The sequence below is a fragment of the Hyla sarda genome, chromosome 2, assembly GCF_029499605.1.
Source record: "Hyla sarda isolate aHylSar1 chromosome 2, aHylSar1.hap1, whole genome shotgun sequence".
NCBI lineage: Eukaryota > Metazoa > Chordata > Amphibia > Anura > Hylidae > Hyla > Hyla sarda.
Window position 1 is genome coordinate 4,355,367 of NC_079190.1, and position 18,585 is coordinate 4,373,951.

The 18,585-nt window shown below is 50.1% G+C and overlaps 1 protein-coding gene and 1 pseudogene across 1 annotated transcript in view; both read right to left on the reverse strand.

The window, feature by feature from the left end:
• Positions 1-18,585, reverse strand: part of NUMA1 (nuclear mitotic apparatus protein 1) — a 100,495-nt gene that overhangs the window by 4,369 nt on the left and 77,541 nt on the right. Inside the window, 9 exon segments of the mRNA XM_056561059.1 lie at positions 4,931-5,152; positions 6,787-6,894; positions 7,024-7,260; positions 7,617-7,753; positions 8,010-8,298; positions 15,164-15,342; positions 15,345-15,415; positions 16,647-16,819; positions 17,987-18,217. Of these exon segments, the coding sequence (XP_056417034.1) occupies positions 4,931-5,152; positions 6,787-6,894; positions 7,024-7,260; positions 7,617-7,753; positions 8,010-8,298; positions 15,164-15,342; positions 15,345-15,415; positions 16,647-16,819; positions 17,987-18,217 (1,647 nt within the window).
• LOC130358964 (U2 spliceosomal RNA) lies at positions 2,973-3,185 on the reverse strand (annotated as a pseudogene).

The following is an 18,585-nucleotide window of genomic DNA, read 5'->3' on the forward strand; positions in this document are numbered from 1 at the left end:
GGATATACCCGCTCACAGGCAGAGAAGTGGTCTCCTCCTAGCAGGATATACCCGCTCACAGGCAGAGAAGTGGTCTCCTCCTAGCAGGATATACCCGCTCACAGGCAGAGAAGTGGTCTCCTCCTAGCAGGATATACCCGCTCACAGGCAGAGAAGTGGTCTCCTCCTAGCAGGATATACCCACTCACAGGCAGAGAAGTGGTCTCCTCCTAGCAGGATATACCCGCTCACAGGCAGAGAAGTGGTCTCCTCCTAGCAGGATATACCCGCTCACAGGCAGAGAAGTGGTCTCCTCCTAGCAGGATATACCCACTCACAGGCAGAGAAGTGGTCTCCTCCTAGCAGGATATACCCACTCACAGGCAGAGAAGTGGTCTCCTCCTAGCAGGATATACCCACTCACAGGCAGAGAAGTGGTCTCCTCCTAGCAGGATATACCCGCTCACAGGCAGAGAAGTCGTCTCCTCCTAGCAGGATATACTCGCTCACAGACAGAGAAGTCGTCTCCTCCTAGCAGGATATACCCACTCACAGGCAGAGAAGTGGTCTCCTCCTAGCAGGATATACCCGCTCACAGGCAGAGAAGTGGTTTCCTCCTAGCAGGATATACCCGCTCACAGGCAGAGAAGTGGTCTCCTCCTAGCAGGATATACCCGCTCACAGGCAGAGAAGTGGTCTCCTAGCAGGATATACCCGCTCACAGGCAGAGAAGTGGTCTCCTCCTAGCAGGATATACCCGCTCACAGGCAGAGAAGTGGTCTCCTCCTAGCAGGATATACCCGCTCACAGGCAGAGAAGTGGTCTCCTCCTAGCAGGATATACCCGCTCACAGGCAGAGAAGTGGTCTCCTCCTAGCAGGATATACCCGCTCACAGGCAGAGAAGTGGTCTCCTCCTAGCAGGATATACCCGCTCACAGGCAGAGAAGTCGTCTCCTCTTAGCAGGATATACCCGCTCACAGGCAGAGAAGTGGTCTCCTCCTAGCAGGATATACCCGCTCACAGGCAGAGAAGTGGTCTCCTCCTAGCAGGATATACCCGCTCACAGGCAGAGATAATCAGTTGTGTCACAAAACAGGAAAAGCCAAACAACAAAGGAGATAAGTCCGAAGGACATCAGAAAGGAACAACAGACAACCTGACCAGGAACCGTAAATGGGTGGGTGCTGTGTCCCCCAGTGAAGGCTACGAGAAAGATTTTATGGGGCGGACAAAAAAAATCTCAGTTTCTCAGTCGCTTCATTGGGGGACGCAGGAGACCATGGGACGTACCAAAGCAGTGTTGGGATTGGGAAAAACAACTGCCAGAAAAGGGAAGGACAGAGACAGCCATATTTCTTCCAAGAAAGTGGACAAGACCCAGAGGAAAAACAACCACCCGGAAACCCCAGAAACAGAGGGGTAAGTCAGGACCCAAAAGGGAGGAATCGTGCAGAGACTGGGGTCAGACAACTGACTAAAAACAGAAACAAATGGGCACCCCGGAGGCCTACCAGGTTGAATACGACCTGGCGGAAACCACATAAGACGCAGGACCGGCGGGGCCTGGCCAAAACAAGGACCACCATAACTGTCCAAGTGTCCGGTGAATGCGCAGGGTCACTCCACAGGGCCCTTCATACTATTAGTAGGTACCAGAACCACCATCGTAAAAGAAACAATCATAGCATGGACTTCCAAATAATGTGAAGTACCAGAGCTTCTCGTTAAGGTGTTCACCCACCAGAGGGATTGAACCAGGGCTTCAGTTTTACCAAACCAGCAACTTACCAGTGTTCTATCTAGGAGCCATTCAGAGCCATAGCAGATACCACTGAAGAGCAACGTTACACCACCCATGTCATTGGTAAAGTGATGACTGCTGCTGTAGAATGTACCTTGTACCAGCAGGAACACAGCCATTGGACACCTCCAACAGGACGTGGGACCGAACCTCAGCCGCAAGTGCACCAGACCCCACTCTCCCCTGGACGATGCAGAGAGCTCAACGTACTCGCAGGGAGACCCTTTCTGCAACTCCCACGTGCAGTGCAGTACAAGAGCTGCGGCCGACATCGCTCTCTCCATAGGCATTGTGGAGGGTCCATAATACAGCGGTCCAGTCACATCTATAGTGGGCTACCGGAACTGTAGCTGCGGATATGGCAAAAATTACGCACTCCACGGGAGTCAGAGGGTCCATTGTACATCGGCCAAACTCTTACAGTGGAGTGCCGGAACTGCAGCTGCAGTAGACATCGCTCTCTCCATGGGCATAGTAGAGGGTCCATAAGACATTGGTCCACTAACTCTTATAGTGGGGTATCGGAACTGCAGAAGAGGATGCGGCAAACAACACGCCCTCCGTGGGAGGCGGAGAGGGTCCATTGTACATCTTCCATACTCTCACAGTGGAGTGCCGGAACTGCAGCTGCTGCAGACCACACGATAACCATGGGCGCCGTAGAGAGTCGATTTGACACAGGACTAGCCCCATGGAAGCTGCAGAGAGCTGCATGGTCCGCTGCACATGCCAGAGCACCCATTTCAGCCACCTGGCACAGGGGGTGAGGTAACAGGACTACAGCCATGGCAGACTTTGTATGGGTGATTGGCGGTAAAAAGAGGCAGGGTGCCGCAGGGTTACCTGGTAAGCCCCAAGGGACTGTAAGGGTAGAGTGGCGAGCCACGCTGATGAGTGTCCCCAAGTTTGGACCTCTGCCAAAAAAAACTCCATACCCCAGTAAAATGACCAACAGATCGCCATGGAAAACAGAGCCTATGTGCCGCAAACAAGCGAACCAATGAAAAAGCATTGGGGACAGGCAGGATTTATCCCAGAGCTGTTAGACAACCCCTGCCGCAGGACACTGAAGCAGAGAGTCTAGGTGAATTGGTGCACTGAACATGCAGATATCAGGGTGAAGAAAGTTCTGCAAGCAGTCCTCGTTCTCAAATATCCCTTTAACACACCAGATAGGGGACGTATCAGAAAAATGGCGCATGTACCCAAAAATATTCCCATCACGGGTCAATGCCCAAGGTGCCAGAAGTAAGCTTCAAATCGGTCCCAGGTCTCAAAAATCCATTTAATATATGGTCCCGAGGTAGGGGGCATATCAGAAATGGGCACATCAGAAATTAAACTAATAAGAACAGATAACTACACTTAATCTTACCCCAAAAAAATAAAACTCGAGAAGCGATCGGAATGCTCTCAAGCCCTGGGAGAGCATATTAAGAAGCAGGGGATCTGAGGGGAATACTCCAGACTACTAGATTGACAGGAGCCTGATAAATGGCCAAAGAAAAACTATGCAGCTGCAATAACCACTTTAGGCCACTAGAGGGGGGCCTAACACAGGAGAGAAAACAGTGCTGAACAATTAGCCATTCAGCCACTGGAGGGCGCTGAGAGCCCATGAGCTTTTTTTTTTTTTTTTAATTTAATAAGGAGAACCGAAGCAGCGCCGCCCGATCAGCGCAGGAGTAAAGTGCGCGCTGTCCGCACCCACCAAGGAAGAAGGGGTATGTGTTAACCCCTGGCGTGCCTGTCCGAGAGAAAGACCGTAACAGCGCCACAACAATGGCGCCACAGCCATGGGCTGCAGAAGCCCAGTGGCTGCGGCATGGGGGGGGAAAAAAAAATAGGGGACCGCCGGCCACTACCATGTAGGCGGCTGAAAATGAAAGTAAAACTGCCCCCTAAAGTTTCCCCCGCTGCCAGCTGGTTAAGCTGAGGCAAGGTGGGAGCAGAAGTGCACGGAGCCTGCCGCGTGCAGGTTCAGCAGGAAAAGGTGCTGGACTGTATACAACGGAGGAGAAACCTACTCCCGGCAGGCACCCAGGTAACAAGGCTAGCGGCAGCCATACGGGAGAACCAATAGGCCATGAGGTGCACTGACCACCAACGCCATAATGGTGGCTAGTAGGATCAGTACCCCAGTAAGGGGACCCCCCAGACAGGGCTCAATCCTCGAAAAGGGAGACCCTAGGGAGACAGAGGAAGAGGGGGGGAATGTACATACTCACCCAGACTCCATCTTCTTATACTCACCTAGGGTGGCTTCAGCCAGCTTATGGCCATTCTGCACCGCGCCAAGCTGCCATAGCCAGGCGGGCAGGGGCAAGTGGGGGACCCGGACCTAAGGTACTCCACGAGGCGCTAGACGTTGGCAATAAGGGGTTAACGGCCCATACTCTATGCACCAAGCCCCTTTGTCCCATGTGGGAGACCAGGTAGCGCCATTCTCCTGTTGCCCAACCTAGAAAAAAAAAAACAGCAAAGGAAAAAGAACCTAACTAGACCTACAAGAAAATAAGAACTCCATTCCTGTGTCTGCCTCCTACTGACACTGAGATAAAACTGATTAAAAGGGGTATTCCAGGAAAAATGTTTTTTTTAGATATATCAACTGGCTCCAGAAAGTTAAACAGATTTGTAAATTACTTCCATTAAAAAATCTTAATCCTTTCAGTACTTATGAGCTTCTGAAGTTAAGGTTGTTCTTTCTGTCTAAATGTTCTCTGATGACACCTGTCTCGGGAAACGCCCAGTTTAGAAGAGGTTTGCTATGGGGATTTGCTTCTAAACTGGGCGGTTCCCGAGACAAGTGTCATCAGAGAGCACTTATATAACAACTCAACTTCAGCAGCTCATAACTACCGAAAGGATTAAGATTTTTTAATAGAAGTTGATGTGAATATATATATATATATATATCTCAAAGTTTTTTCCTGGATAATCCCTTTAATTCTGTACCTGTGGGCGGGTATATCCTGCTGGGAGGCGCAGACTTCTTTTTTTGCCTAGTGTCAGCAGCATAAATACCCACGGTCTCCTGTGTCCCCCAATGAAGTGACTGAGAAATATGTTTTCCACCAGAGAACCCCTTTAAAGCCTTCAGCCCTTCGTTCTCCAGCTGATCCCATCACATACTGGGAGCTCTCACCTTGCTGGCCTTTGGAGACTTTGCCGAGGACGTCCGCGGGGACTTTCTGCTGGGAGATTTGCGGATGGAGAGGTGCGGGGATTTGCTGGTGCCACCACGTCCCTGTGGGGTATTCTTGGGCGTGGACTTCTTGTTTAGACCCCTTTTAAGTAGAGTGCTCCCCAACTTCTTGGGAGTATTGAGAATGCTGAAGGCCATGGTCTGCCGACGACTGGTATGTGACTAATGGGAGAGAGAAAAGGAAAAACCTCAGATCGATGCCAACCTATAGGACGTGTTTTTACTAGGGCAGTCTAAGGCCTGTGCACAAACCGAAATTTCTCTCTAAAAATAATTACTCCGCCTCACCTCCATGACACAGTGAAACACGGTAGGGCTGTATTCACACTGCATTGGCAGATATACAAGCACAAGTCACCCATTGGTTTACATTATAGCAGTGTTTCCCCACCAGGGTGCCTCCAGCTGTTGCAAAACTACAACTCACAGCATGCCCGGACAGCCTTCGGCTGTCCGGGCATGCTGGGAGTTGTAGTTTTGCAACATCTGGAGGCACCCTGATTGGGAAACACTGCATTATAGCAATGTTTACCAGGCCATATTGTTCATTTTGAATGCCATGGTAAACTACATTATTCAGTTTAACAAATAAAAAAGTTATATATGCACATGTGCAAATAGGGCACTATACATACGTATCTATCTATCTATCTATCTCTTCTGAAGTTTTCTGTCTAACTGCTCAATGATGATGTCACGTCCCGGGAGCTGTGCATGATGGGAGAACATCCCCATAGGAACTGCACAGCTCCCGGGACAGTTAGACAGAAAACAACTCAACTTCAGAAGCTAATAACTATTGGAAGGATTAAGATTTTTTAATAGAAGTAATTTACAAATCTGTTTAACTTTCCGGAGCCAGTTGATATATAAAAAAAAAAAATAAAGTTTTTGGCCTGGAATACCCCTTGAAAGGACGAAATGCAGCCTAAATACACTTATCCCCTATCCAAAGGATAGGGAATAAGTGTCTGAACTGGGCTCCGGCATTGCCACGCTGTGCTGCGGCTAATGCGCATAGTGTCGACCTCGATGGTACGCCCCCTCCACCTACAGATCTATGGGGAGGTGGGGATGCACGAATGCTGCATCCCCGCCTCTCTCATAGAACTACATGGAGGAGGCGTGTCAGCTGCGGCATAATGCTGCGGCCGGCACGCCTCCTTCACGGGAGAGCCGCGGCCTTATACAGGAGATCGCGGGGGGGGGGTCCCAGTGTTTCTGTGGATAGGGGATGAGTATTTAGGTTGTAGGGGAATGTTTTCAAATCAATTGGTGCCAGAACGTGCTGTATACTACAGATGTACTACAGAGAAATTTGTGAAGTTCTTTCCTTTCTGAATTTCTTTTCTGTCTGACCACAGTGCTCTCTGCTGACACCTCTGTCCATGTCAGGAACTGTCCAGAGCAGGATAGGTTTGCTATGGGGAATTTCTTCCAAACTGGACAGTTCCTGACACGGACAGAGGTGTCAGCAGAGAGCACTGTGGTCAGACAGAAAATCACTGCACTATTTTCTCTGTAGTATACAGCAGCTGATAAGTACTGGAAGGAATAAGATTTTTAAATAGAAGTAATTGACAAATATGTTTTAAATTCTGTCACCAGTGGATTTGAAAACATATTTCCATCAGAGTTCCCCTTTAAGAGGGGTTGAGGGTGTAAGGTGCCAGCAGACTTTGTTAGTTGGGGCTTTTTATCCAATTAACAGGCCGTCTGGGAGGACACCATACATGGCTGTGGGTTTGGCTGACACATGTGTATGACTTGATTTAAAGTCAACCTCTGCCTCTCACCTGCTGGCTGATATTGGCTTTGCTTTCGACGGCAGACGACATTCTGCGCGTTTCAGGTTTGTCTTTTGGGGTCATTGGTCGCGGAAAGCAACTGGCAGATTTCTTAGACTGTTAAGAAAAGAACAGAGCCGCCTTATTAGATTGAAATACAAGTAGTAAGGTGGAACAATGAATGCCTAACACGACAGCAACCTAGAACTCCCCCACCCACGTCTGGACCCCCCCCCCCCCTCTCACCTCGGGAGTGTCCGATCCGTAATGAGGTTCCTCAGACACCCGCTTCCTCTGCTGCCGGGTTGTGATGCCGCCTCCTGCCATCGAGTGCTCTATGCCGGCAGAGGTCATGGTCATCCTCCGTGTGCCAGCCATGGACTCCTGGATCTGTGAGGGCAATAGTGTGGCTCGTCGCAGCGTCTCCTTGGGGTCTCCCGTCTTCATCTCTTCATCAGTGATGGTTGCGGCCAGGACGGATGGCTGTAACATTCAAGCAGCTTTGTATTACGGCACAGACGTCAAGGCTGTTCTTAAAAGTGTACCCGTCACTTATGACATTCTAAAGTTGTGATCGGGGAGGTCTTATTCTTCGGATTGTCTGATCACTAGGGCCGGAGAAAGTTGTTCTTCCTGCTTTGGGTCACGTGACTGAAACACACTCCATAGACTTACATTGAGAGTGTGTCTTGATCACGTGACAGTGAGCCGGGAGAGAACACACTACTTATTCTCCCGATCAGTGGAGGTCTAAACACTCAGCATGCTGGGAGCTGTAGTTTTTAAACAGCTGAATGTACCCCGGCTGGTAAACCCTGCACTACACAGAATATACCTACCCTAGACTCCAGGGGGTAGCTGGTCTTGAGGTGGGGTAGACAGGCCCGATTGCGCTGCTGCAGTTCTGCGATTCTAGTCCAGTCTTCCTGCGGGTCGGGCTCGTCCTGGCACGTGTTTAGGTAGAAGCTGCTCCGACCTGAAAGAAGGATGTGTAACATTGTGAATGGTCGGGAATTCAGAGAAAGCCCACAGAGCAGTGTTTCCCCAACTAGGGGGCCTGTAGTTATTGCAAAACTACAACTCTCAGCATGCCCAGACAGCCTTCGGCTGTCCGGGCATGCTGGGAGTTGTAGTTTTGCAACAGCTACAGGCCCCCTGGTTGGGAAAGAACTGCTACTTAGGAATCGGTTCACACAGGCTCAGACGTTCACCTATGAGCGGCTGGCACTCACCTCCTGACTGTGAGAGGCGGGCAGAGCTGCGGGTGTTTGGCCGATAGCCGGGCAGACTCATCAGCACGGAGTTGTTCAGGCTGTCGTCTGAGGACGTGTGCTCCTGTTTCCCCAGTGACTCCATAGAAGGGAGGCTGGTCAGGGCAGGAGCGGAGACGGCCGGCTGGGGTTTTCCTCCACGTCGGGTATGATGAGGTTGGTGTAGACTCTGGTGTGAGGGGGCAGAGCGCAGGCTGTAGAAGGAGGTGTTGGCGCTTTCTTGATCCGGCTCCACTTCCTCCTTGCTGGTCTGTGAAGCAAAAAACAGAACGCAACGTGTTTAAGACTGACGGGAAGAAAAATGCCTTAAACTCTGCTCCTCTAGAAGGAGACGCAGCACATGACCCTGCTCCTCCAATATGAGAGACGCAGCACATGACCCTGCTCCTCCAATATGAGAGACGCAGCACATGACCCTGCTCCTCCAATATGAGAGACGCAGCACATGACCCTGCTCCTCCAATATGAGAGACGCAGCACATGACCCTGCTCCTCCAATATGAGAGACACAGCACATGACCCTGCTCCTCCAATATGAGAGACGCAGCACATGACCCTGCTCCTCCAATATAAGAGACGCAGCACATGACCCTTCCCCTCCAATGAGAGACAGCACATGACCCTGCTCCTCCAATATGAGACGCAGCACATGACCCTGCTCCTCCAATATGAGAGACACAGCACATGACCCTGCTCCTCCAATATGAGAGACACAGCACATGACCCTGCTCCTCCAATATAAGAGACACCGCACATGACCCTGCTCCTCCAATATGAGAGACGCAGCACATGACCCTGCTCCTCCAATATGAGAGACACAGCACATGACCCTGCTCCTCCAATATGAGAGACAGCACATGACCCTGCTCCTCCAATATGAGAGACACAGCACATGACCCTGCTCCTCCAATATGAGAGACAGCACATGACCCTGCTCCTCCAATATGAGAGACACAGCACATGACCCTGCTCCTCCAATATAAGAGACACCGCACATGACCCTGCTCCTCCAGCATAAGAGACACCGCACATGACCCTGCTCCTCCAGCATAAGAGACACCGCACATGACCCTGCTCCTCCAATATAAGAGACGCAGCACATGACCCTGCTCCTCCAATATGAGAGACGCAGCACATGACCCTGCTCCTCCAGCATAAGAGACGCAGCACATGACCCTTCCCCTCCAATATGAGAGACAGCACATGACCCTGCTCCTCCAATATGAGACGCAGCACATGACCCTGCTCCTCCAATATGAGAGACACAGCACATGACCCTGCTCCTCCAATATGAGAGACACAGCACATGACCCTGCTCCTCCAATATGAGAGACGAAGCACATGACCCTGCTCCTCCAGCATAAGAGACACAGCACATGACCCTGCTCCTCCAGCATAAGAGAGCAGCACATGACCCTGCTCCTCCAGCATAAGAGACACAGCACATGACCCTGCTCCTCCAGCATAAGAGACAGCACATGACCCTGCTCCTCCAATATGAGAGACACAGCACATGACCCTGCTCCTCCAGCATAAGAGACAGCACATGACCCTGCTCCTCCAATATGAGAGACACAGCACATGACCCTGCTCCTCCAATATAAGAGACGCAGCACATGACCCTGCTCCTCCAATATGAGAGACGCAGCACATGACCCTGCTCCTCCAATATGAGAGACGCAGCACATGACCCTGCTCCTCCAATATGAGAGATGCAGCACATGACCCTGCTCCTCCAATATGAGAGACACAGCACATGACCCTGCTCCTCCAATATGAGAGACACAGCACATGACCCTGCTCCTCCAATATGAGAGACACAGCACATGACCCTGCTCCTCCAGCATAAGAGACGCATCACATGACCCTGCTCCTCCAATATGAGAGACACAGCACATGACCCTGCTCCTCCAATATGAGAGACACAGCACATGACCCTGCTCCTCCAATATAAGAGACACAGCACATGACCCTGCTCCTCCAATATGAGAGACGCAGCACATGACCCTGCTCCTCCAGCATAAGAGACACAGCACATGACCCTGCTCCTCCAATATGAGAGACACAGCACATGACCCTGCTCCTCCAATATGAGAGACACAGCACATGACCCTGCTCCTCCAATATGAGAGACGCAGCACATGACCCTGCTCCTCCAGCATAAGAGACACAGCACATGACCCTGCTCCTCCAATATGAGAGACACAGCACATGACCCTGCTCCTCCAATATAAGAGACACAGCACATGACCCTGCTCCTCCAATATGAGAGACGCAGCACATGACCCTGCTCCTCCAGCATAAGAGACACAGCACATGACCCTGCTCCTCCAATATGAGAGACACAGCACATGACCCTGCTCCTCCAATATGAGAGACACAGCACATGACCCTGCTCCTCCAATATGAGAGACACAGCACATGACCCTGCTCCTCCAATATGAGAGACACAGCACATGACCCTGCTCCTCCAATATGAGAGACACAGCACATGACCCTGCTCCTCCAATATGAGAGACGTAGCACATGACCCTGCTCCTCCAATATGAGAGACGCAGCACATGACCCTGCTCGTCCAATATGAGAGACGCAGCACATGACCCTGCTCGTCCAATATGAGAGACGCAGCACATGACCCTGCTCCTCCAATATGAGAGACGCAGCACATGACCCTGCTCGTCCAATATGAGAGACGCAGCACATGACCCTGCTCCTCCAATATGAGAGACGCAGCACATGACCCTGCTCCTCCAATATGAGAGACACAGCACATGACCCTGCTCCTCCAATATGAGAGACGCAGCACATGACCCTGCTCCTCCAATATGAGAGACGCAGCACATGACCCTGCTCCTCCAATATGAGAGACGCAGCACATGACCCTGCTCCTCCAATATAAGAGACACAGCACATGACCCTGCTCCTCCAATATGAGAGACACAGCACATGACCCTGCTCCTCCAATATGAGAGACACAGCACATGACCCTGCTCCTCCAATATGAGAGACACAGCACATGACCCTGCTCCTCCAATATGAGAGACACAGCACATGACCCTGCTCCTCCAATATGAGAGACGCAGCACATGACCCTGCTCCTCCAATATGAGAGACACAGCACATGACCCTGCTCCTCCAATATGAGAGACACCGCACATGACCCTGCTCCTCCAATATAAGAGACGCAGCACATGACCCTGCTCCTCCAATATGAGAGACACCGCACATGACCCTGCTCCTCCAATATGAGAGACGCAGCACATGACCCTGCTCCTCCAATATGAGAGACACAGCACATGACCCTGCTCCTCCAGCATAAGAGACGCAGCACATGACCCTGCTCCTCCAATATAAGAGACACAGCACATGACCCTGCTCCTCCAATATAAGAGACGCAGCACATGACCCTGCTCCTCCAATATAAGAGACGCAGCACATGACCCTGCTCCTCCAATATGAGAGACACCGCACATGACCCTGCTCCTCCAATATGAGAGACGCAGCACATGACCCTGCTCCTCCAATATGAGAGACACAGCACATGACCCTGCTCCTCCAGCATAAGAGACGCAGCACATGACCCTGCTCCTCCAATATAAGAGACACAGCACATGACCCTGCTCCTCCAATATAAGAGACGCAGCACATGACCCTGCTCCTCCAATATAAGAGACGCAGCACATGACCCTGCTCCTCCAATATGAGAGACACCGCACATGACCCTGCTCCTCCAATATGAGAGACAGCACATGACCCTGCTCCTCCAATATGAGAGACACCGCACATGACCCTGCTCCTCCAGCATAAGAGACGCAGCACATGACCCTGCTCCTCCAGCATAAGAGACGCAGCACATGACCCTGCTCCTCCAGCATAAGAGACGCAGCACATGACCCTGCTCCTCCAATATAAGAGACGCAGCACATGACCCTGCTCCTCCAATATAAGAGACGCAGCACATGACCCTGCTCCTCCAGCATAAGAGACGCAGCACATGACCCTGCTCCTCCAATATGAGAGACACAGCACATGACCCTGCTCCTCCAATATAAGACACAGCACATGACCCTGCTCCTCCAATATAAGAGACACAGCACATGACCCTGCTCCTCCAATATGAGAGACGCAGCACCTGACCCTGCTCCTCCAAAATGAGAGACGCAGCACATGACCCTGCTCCTCCAATATGAGAGACACAGCACATGACCCTGCTCCTCCAATATGAGAGACACAGCACATGACCCTGCTCCTCCAATATGAGAGACGCAGCACATGACCCTGCTCGTCCAATATGAGAGACGCAGCACATGACCCTGCTCCTCCAATATGAGAGACACAGCACATGACCCTGCTCCTCCAATATGAGAGACACAGCACATGACCCTGCTCCTCCAATATGAGAGACGCAGCACATGACCCTGCTCCTCCAATATGAGACACAGCACATGACCCTGCTCCTCCAATATGAGAGACGCAGCACATGACCCTGCTCCTCCAATATGAGAGACGCAGCACATGACCCTGCTCCTCCAATATAAGAGACGCAGCACATGACCCTGCTCCTCCAATATGAGACGCAGCACATGACCCTGCTCCTCCAATATGAGAGACACAGCACATGACCCTGCTCCTCCAATATGAGAGACACAGCACATGACCCTGCTCCTCCAATATGAGAGACACAGCACATGACCCTGCTCCTCCAGCATAAGAGACACAGCACATGACCCTGCTCCTCCAATATGAGAGACACAGCACATGACCCTGCTCCTTCAATATAAGAGACACAGCACATGACCCTGCTCCTCCAATATGAGAGACACAGCACATGACCCTGCTCCTCCAATATGTGAGACACAGCACATGACCCTGCTCCTCCAGCATAAGAGACGCAGCACATGACCCTGCTCCTCCAATATGAGAGACGCAGCACATGACCCTGCTCCTCCAATATAAGAGACACAGCACATGACCCTGCTCCTCCAGCATAAGAGACACAGCACATGACCCTGCTCCTCCAATATGAGAGACGCAGCACATGACCCTGCTCCTCCAATATGAGAGACACAGCACATGACCCTGCTCCTCCAGCATAAGAGACGCAGCACATGACCCTGCTCCTCCAGCATAAGAGACGCAGCACATGACCCTGCTCCTCCAATATAAGAGACGCAGCACATGACCCTGCTCCTCCAGCATAAGAGACACAGCACATGACCCTGCTCCTCCAGCATAAGAGACGCAGCACATGACCCTGCTCCTCCAGCATAAGAGACACAGCACATGACCCTGCTCCTCCAGCATAAGAGACACAGCACATGACCCTGCTCCTCCAATATAAGAGACACAGCACATGACCCTGCTCCTCCAATATAAGAGACACAGCACATGACCCTGCTCCTCCAGCATAAGAGACTAGCATTATTCGATAAAGGGATCAGTCGACAACTAATCTAGTTATCGATTAATCGTTGCAGCCCTACACATGACCCTGCTCCTCCAGCAAGAAACCAATGCCCCCCCCCCCCTTATCCATGATAAACCAGGCAGATTTTACTTGACTTTGTCAGGTGGTTTTAGAATATTGGGCAGCATTCTGTGAAGGATTTGAGTAGGTGGCTTAAAGTAAGACTCAGACGTCAGGTAGTAATGTTTAAATACTGCAGTGGCACAAAGCATTGCTTTTCTACCTGCCCCAGTTATGAAACCACCATAAACTCATTTGATTGAGGGGTTCTTAGTCCTGCACTACCTTGTTGAGTAGCCCTCAAGAACTACAATTCCCAAGAATGCATTGCTTTACCTTAGCTCATCACAGTCCTCCCACCCTTCCTACACACCTACCAGTTCTCCACCAAGAGCTGCTAAAAAAAACACATTGCTCTACACAACAGGCTATCACACAGTGAGACTGTAGAACCTGCTGTATTAACTCCCTGTCTGCTCCTCTACCTGTGGGATTGGTCAGCACAAGGCAGCTGCTCTAAACACATCTCATTCTTCCTATATGTCCAAACAAAGATAAAAATGGTGATGTAGCTGTAGGGGCTGGTCAAAGGTGGTGACATCACTTAGTAGGCGGGGCTAGAGATCAGATCCAGCCACGCCTCCTGAAACAGCAAAGGATGATGTGTTATCTCTGGAGAGAGGGAAAAGCCATAGAGCTGCTGAGACAACACCACACTGACAATTAGGAGACTACATAACTGCTTGTCAGGAGAGGGGGTGAAGTCAGGGAGCTGCTGAGACTCCACAACACCAACAATGAGAGAACTACACAACTTCCTGTTATGGGTGAATCATGCTTAAGGCAAAAAAAAAAAATTTGTGATAACACTATATTAGTAAGTTCTATGTCCTGTAGTGATTGTATGTAAATCTAACTATTGTCTGATAGCTAAATACACCTCTAAAGTGGTATTCCCATCTCATATGTCCAATTTGTCAGCCCTAGAGGCGACTATTAATTTTTTAGTCTGTCACCGGATGCAGCCATCTCATTGGGCACACAGGATTAGAAGACCCCTTGTTTTCCCCGAGAGATGGGAAAACCCCTCAAACAACATGGAAGAATAGGACTAAGTGGGGGATTATACAGAAGATGGTATAATGTGCGAGTGTGGATCACAATGCTGTTTATGAAATAAAATAAAAAAGTAGAAAAGGCGCTCCTTGTGGAGTATCGCTTACAAGAAGGATACCTGGGAGGGGGATTCACCGCTTACCAAAGATTGTTGTGTACCAGCATACACAACAATGGTAATAGCACGTAGAAGATGGTGAGCCCGTCTGCAGCCTTCCTGAGTTATAGCTTATTAGGATACAAAGTGACTTAGTAGAAACAGGAATTTCGGCACTGAACCAGGCACGGAGTAGTGAAGGTGAATTATCCAGCTTGGATTTTATTAACAACAATGCAACGCGTTTCGCTGCGCATGCGCAGCGAAACGAGGTGCATTGTTGTTAATAAAATCCAAGCTGGATAAACTCACCTTCACTACTCCGTGCCTGGTTCAGCGCCGAAATTCTTTTTTCAACAAAGTCCCTTTCTATTCTAAAATGCTGTTTATGGACATGTCACAATGGAGGCCAGCCCTAGCCTTTCCCTTTCTCACCTTGGTCATAGTAATGTTGATAACCTGGGTTGTTCGTCTTCGAGCTGAACGCGTTTTCTTGGAAGAATCTAGAAACAAGTCACCGATGGATCCGATGCTGCTGTCCAGCTTGGACTTCACACGATTGGGAATGGGGGTGAAGTACAGGCTTTCTAGGGACTCCACTTTCCGGGGAGACGGTTGGATGAGGCCTCCGGGCTCCCAGATTTAGCGGTGGATGTGGAGGGTTCTCGATGGGAGCGTCCATTCTTCCTATAAGATAAAAGGCAGATGAGTATAAAGAAGGTCGTTTGTTTTAACCCCTAGTTTAAAAGAGAAGTCTCGTGCTTAAAACCTTCTCCTTTCCGCAGGATAGGAAATAGGTTTTAGATCGCAGGGGGGTCCGACCACTGGGACACCCCACAATCTCCCTTTGCTCTTCCCTGGAACGGAGCGTCACGACCCCCGCATGAAGCGGTGGCCGACACCCTCCCTATATCTGAAAATAGGTGAAAGACTCTCCCATAGAGATATGTGGAGGGGGGGTGGTAACCGCTGCTTTATGCAGTACTGACGCCCCGTTAGAGGGAGAGAGCAAGATAGGGGACAAGTTTTACATCACGGGGGTCAAACCGCTGGGCAGGAGGGTCCGTGCAGTAGATTGGTGTATGTGTGTGTGTGTGTGAGGGGGGGATTGTTGCCCAGCAGTCAGCCCCCCACCCCCTCCGCCATCTAAAACTTATCACTTACCCTGTAGATAGGGGATACGTTTTTATTCACGTGACCCTCTACCTCCTGAGACAAAACACTAAACCTCTATGTGGGGAGTCCGAAAACTGCAGAGCAATGTGGAAACGATCAACAAGCAGGTTCTCGAGCTACTCGTCTATTCAATACTTTAGGCTTATTAAAGGGGAACTCTGGTGGAATTTTTTTTTTTTTTTTTAAACTGGTGCCAGAAAGTTAAACAGATTTGTAAATTACTTCTGTTAAAAAATCTTAATCCTTCCAGTACTTAACAGCTGCCGAATACTACAGAGGAAATTCTCTTTTTGGAGCACAGAGCTCTCTGCTGACATCATGACCACAGTGCTCTCTGCTGACATCTCTGTCCATTTTAAGAACTGTCCAGAGTAGGAGAAAATCCCCATAGCAAACATATGCTGCTCTGGACAGTTCCTAAAATGGACAGAGATGTCAGCAGAGAGCACTGTGCTCCAAAAAGAAAATAATTTCCTCTGTAGCATTCAGCAGCTAATAAGTACTAGAAGGATTAATATTTTTTAATAGACGTAATTTACAAATCTGTTTAACCTTCTGGCACCAGATAAAAAAAAAAAAAAAAAAAAAAAAAACTTCTGCTAATCTTTCTACACTGCAGAGTGAAAACGAAATAAACATTGAAAACCATAAAAACAAAATTATAAAAAGACAATTTCCCATTTCCTGACCGTATAACGTCACCGCCATGATGCCTTTCGGTAACATTAAGGGACTGTATTACCTGGTGGAGTTCAGGGGGTGCTCCTCTTCGTCGCTCATGTCCAGGCTGTCGATACTGACGTCAGCGTGGCTCCGGGTAACTCGTGGCGGACACAAGGTCTCCCTGCTCTTCATCGCATCGGTGGAAACTTGCAACTTACCCAGCTCGCGCAGCTGACGATCTGCATACTCCACCTACGGGATGAAGACATCACAGGGAATTACTAATAGACAAGGTGGAGGTGAACTTCAGCCAGAACTTCAGCTGGGGGGGGGGGGGGGGGGGGGGGGGGGGGGTGTGGGGGAGGCAACTACCAATGCTGCCTCGGGAAAATGTCCGCCACAGGTTTAAAGGGGTACTCCAGCGTTCTGAACATTTTGTGCAGAACGCTCGGACCTGGAGGCTAAGATCGTGATGTTGCGGCCACGCCCCCTCCATTCATGTCTATGGGAGGGGAGTGTGTGACACGCCCCCTCCCATAGAAATGAACGGAGGGGGCGTGGTGTGACAATGAGGGGGCATGGCTGTAATGGCACAACTACTGGCACAGGAACCCGGCGTTTGATTAGAACGCCGCGGTCAGACATCTCACCCCCTTATCCTTTACATAGAGGATAAGATGTCTTGCTGCGGAGTACCCCTTTAAGTGTTTATTTTGCAACCAAATGTTTAAAAAGGGAACCTGCCCCCTATTTTAAGATACCCAAGTAACGATCAATGGGGCTGTCCCCACACCTGCTCTCCTCCTCACAGTCTTGAGTGACATGTCTCCCACTATCTGTGTATGTCAGTGTCAGCCGAAGGCTGTCCGGGCATGCTGGGAGTTGTAGTTTTGCAACAGCTGGGGGCACCCTGGTTGGGAAACTCTGGTGTAAAGTGAGAGAGTCTCCTTACTCAGGCCTGGTGGGGGCAGAGACGGTAACCCGCCATTTCAGAGTAAATCAGTGTTCCGGGGAACTTACCCAGCATAAAAACAGAGTTTCCTTTTATAAGCAACAAAGTTAAAATAATAAAACAACAATGTAACAACAAATAAAGTCTTGAAGTCCATTTTGGGTATACAGCCCCACACACAAAGCCCTGTATCTCCAAGGTAACAGCTACCAACAAATTCTGCCACTGGAGCTTCTGTTTTACTCCATTCCCCCTGCCGCTTCTAGTACTGCCAGGAGTATAAGCTTCCATTTACCATTGTATTCAACATGCAAAAATATCTGTGTCTGTATGAAGGCTCACAAAGACCTCTACTGGAGAATAAATAATGGTTACAACAGTGTCCATTGTCTTTACAGTACAGTGTCGGGGGGGATTGTGCTCTAAGACACCGCACACATCGGTCCTCCCCAGAAGCCCGGCCTCACCTGTGCCTCCAGGCTCCGCACTTGGCTGCTCAGGTTCTTGCAGTTCTGTTCGGCCTCCTTGGTCTGGAGCAGTGAAAGCTGCAGCTCTTTGTTGAGGCGCTCGGCCTCCCCCTTGAGCTCGGAGTTCTCCTTGTGCAGCTTCTCCTGCTCCCGGTTGATGCTCTGCAGCTCCTCGCTCAGCTCCTGGCTCTGCTGCTTCTTAGCGTCGTAGTGAAGCTTCGCTTTCTCCATCTGGTGAGGAAGGGACAGAACGGAGTAAAATATGAGGAAGACTAATAAAAAATAAATTAAAAAAAGGCTCTAAAAGTCTACAGCAATCTATAGAGGTAACCTAAGACATGTCTTGTTGCTAAAATGAAAATGCTGAATTTTCACCCCCCCCCCCCCCCCCCCCAAAAAAAAAAAAAAAAACAAGTCACCATAATCTTCCTTAACGCATATGGATGTTTATAAACGTCCATAAGTGTCTCCTGAGGTATGATGCGCGCTCAGCAGTTGAGTGCGCACCATACCCGGTGGGGTCTGAGGATCTCATCTCGGTACCTAATGGCAGTCAGGCTACCTCTGGCAAGCACATGGAGGGCTGTGCGGCCCCCCAA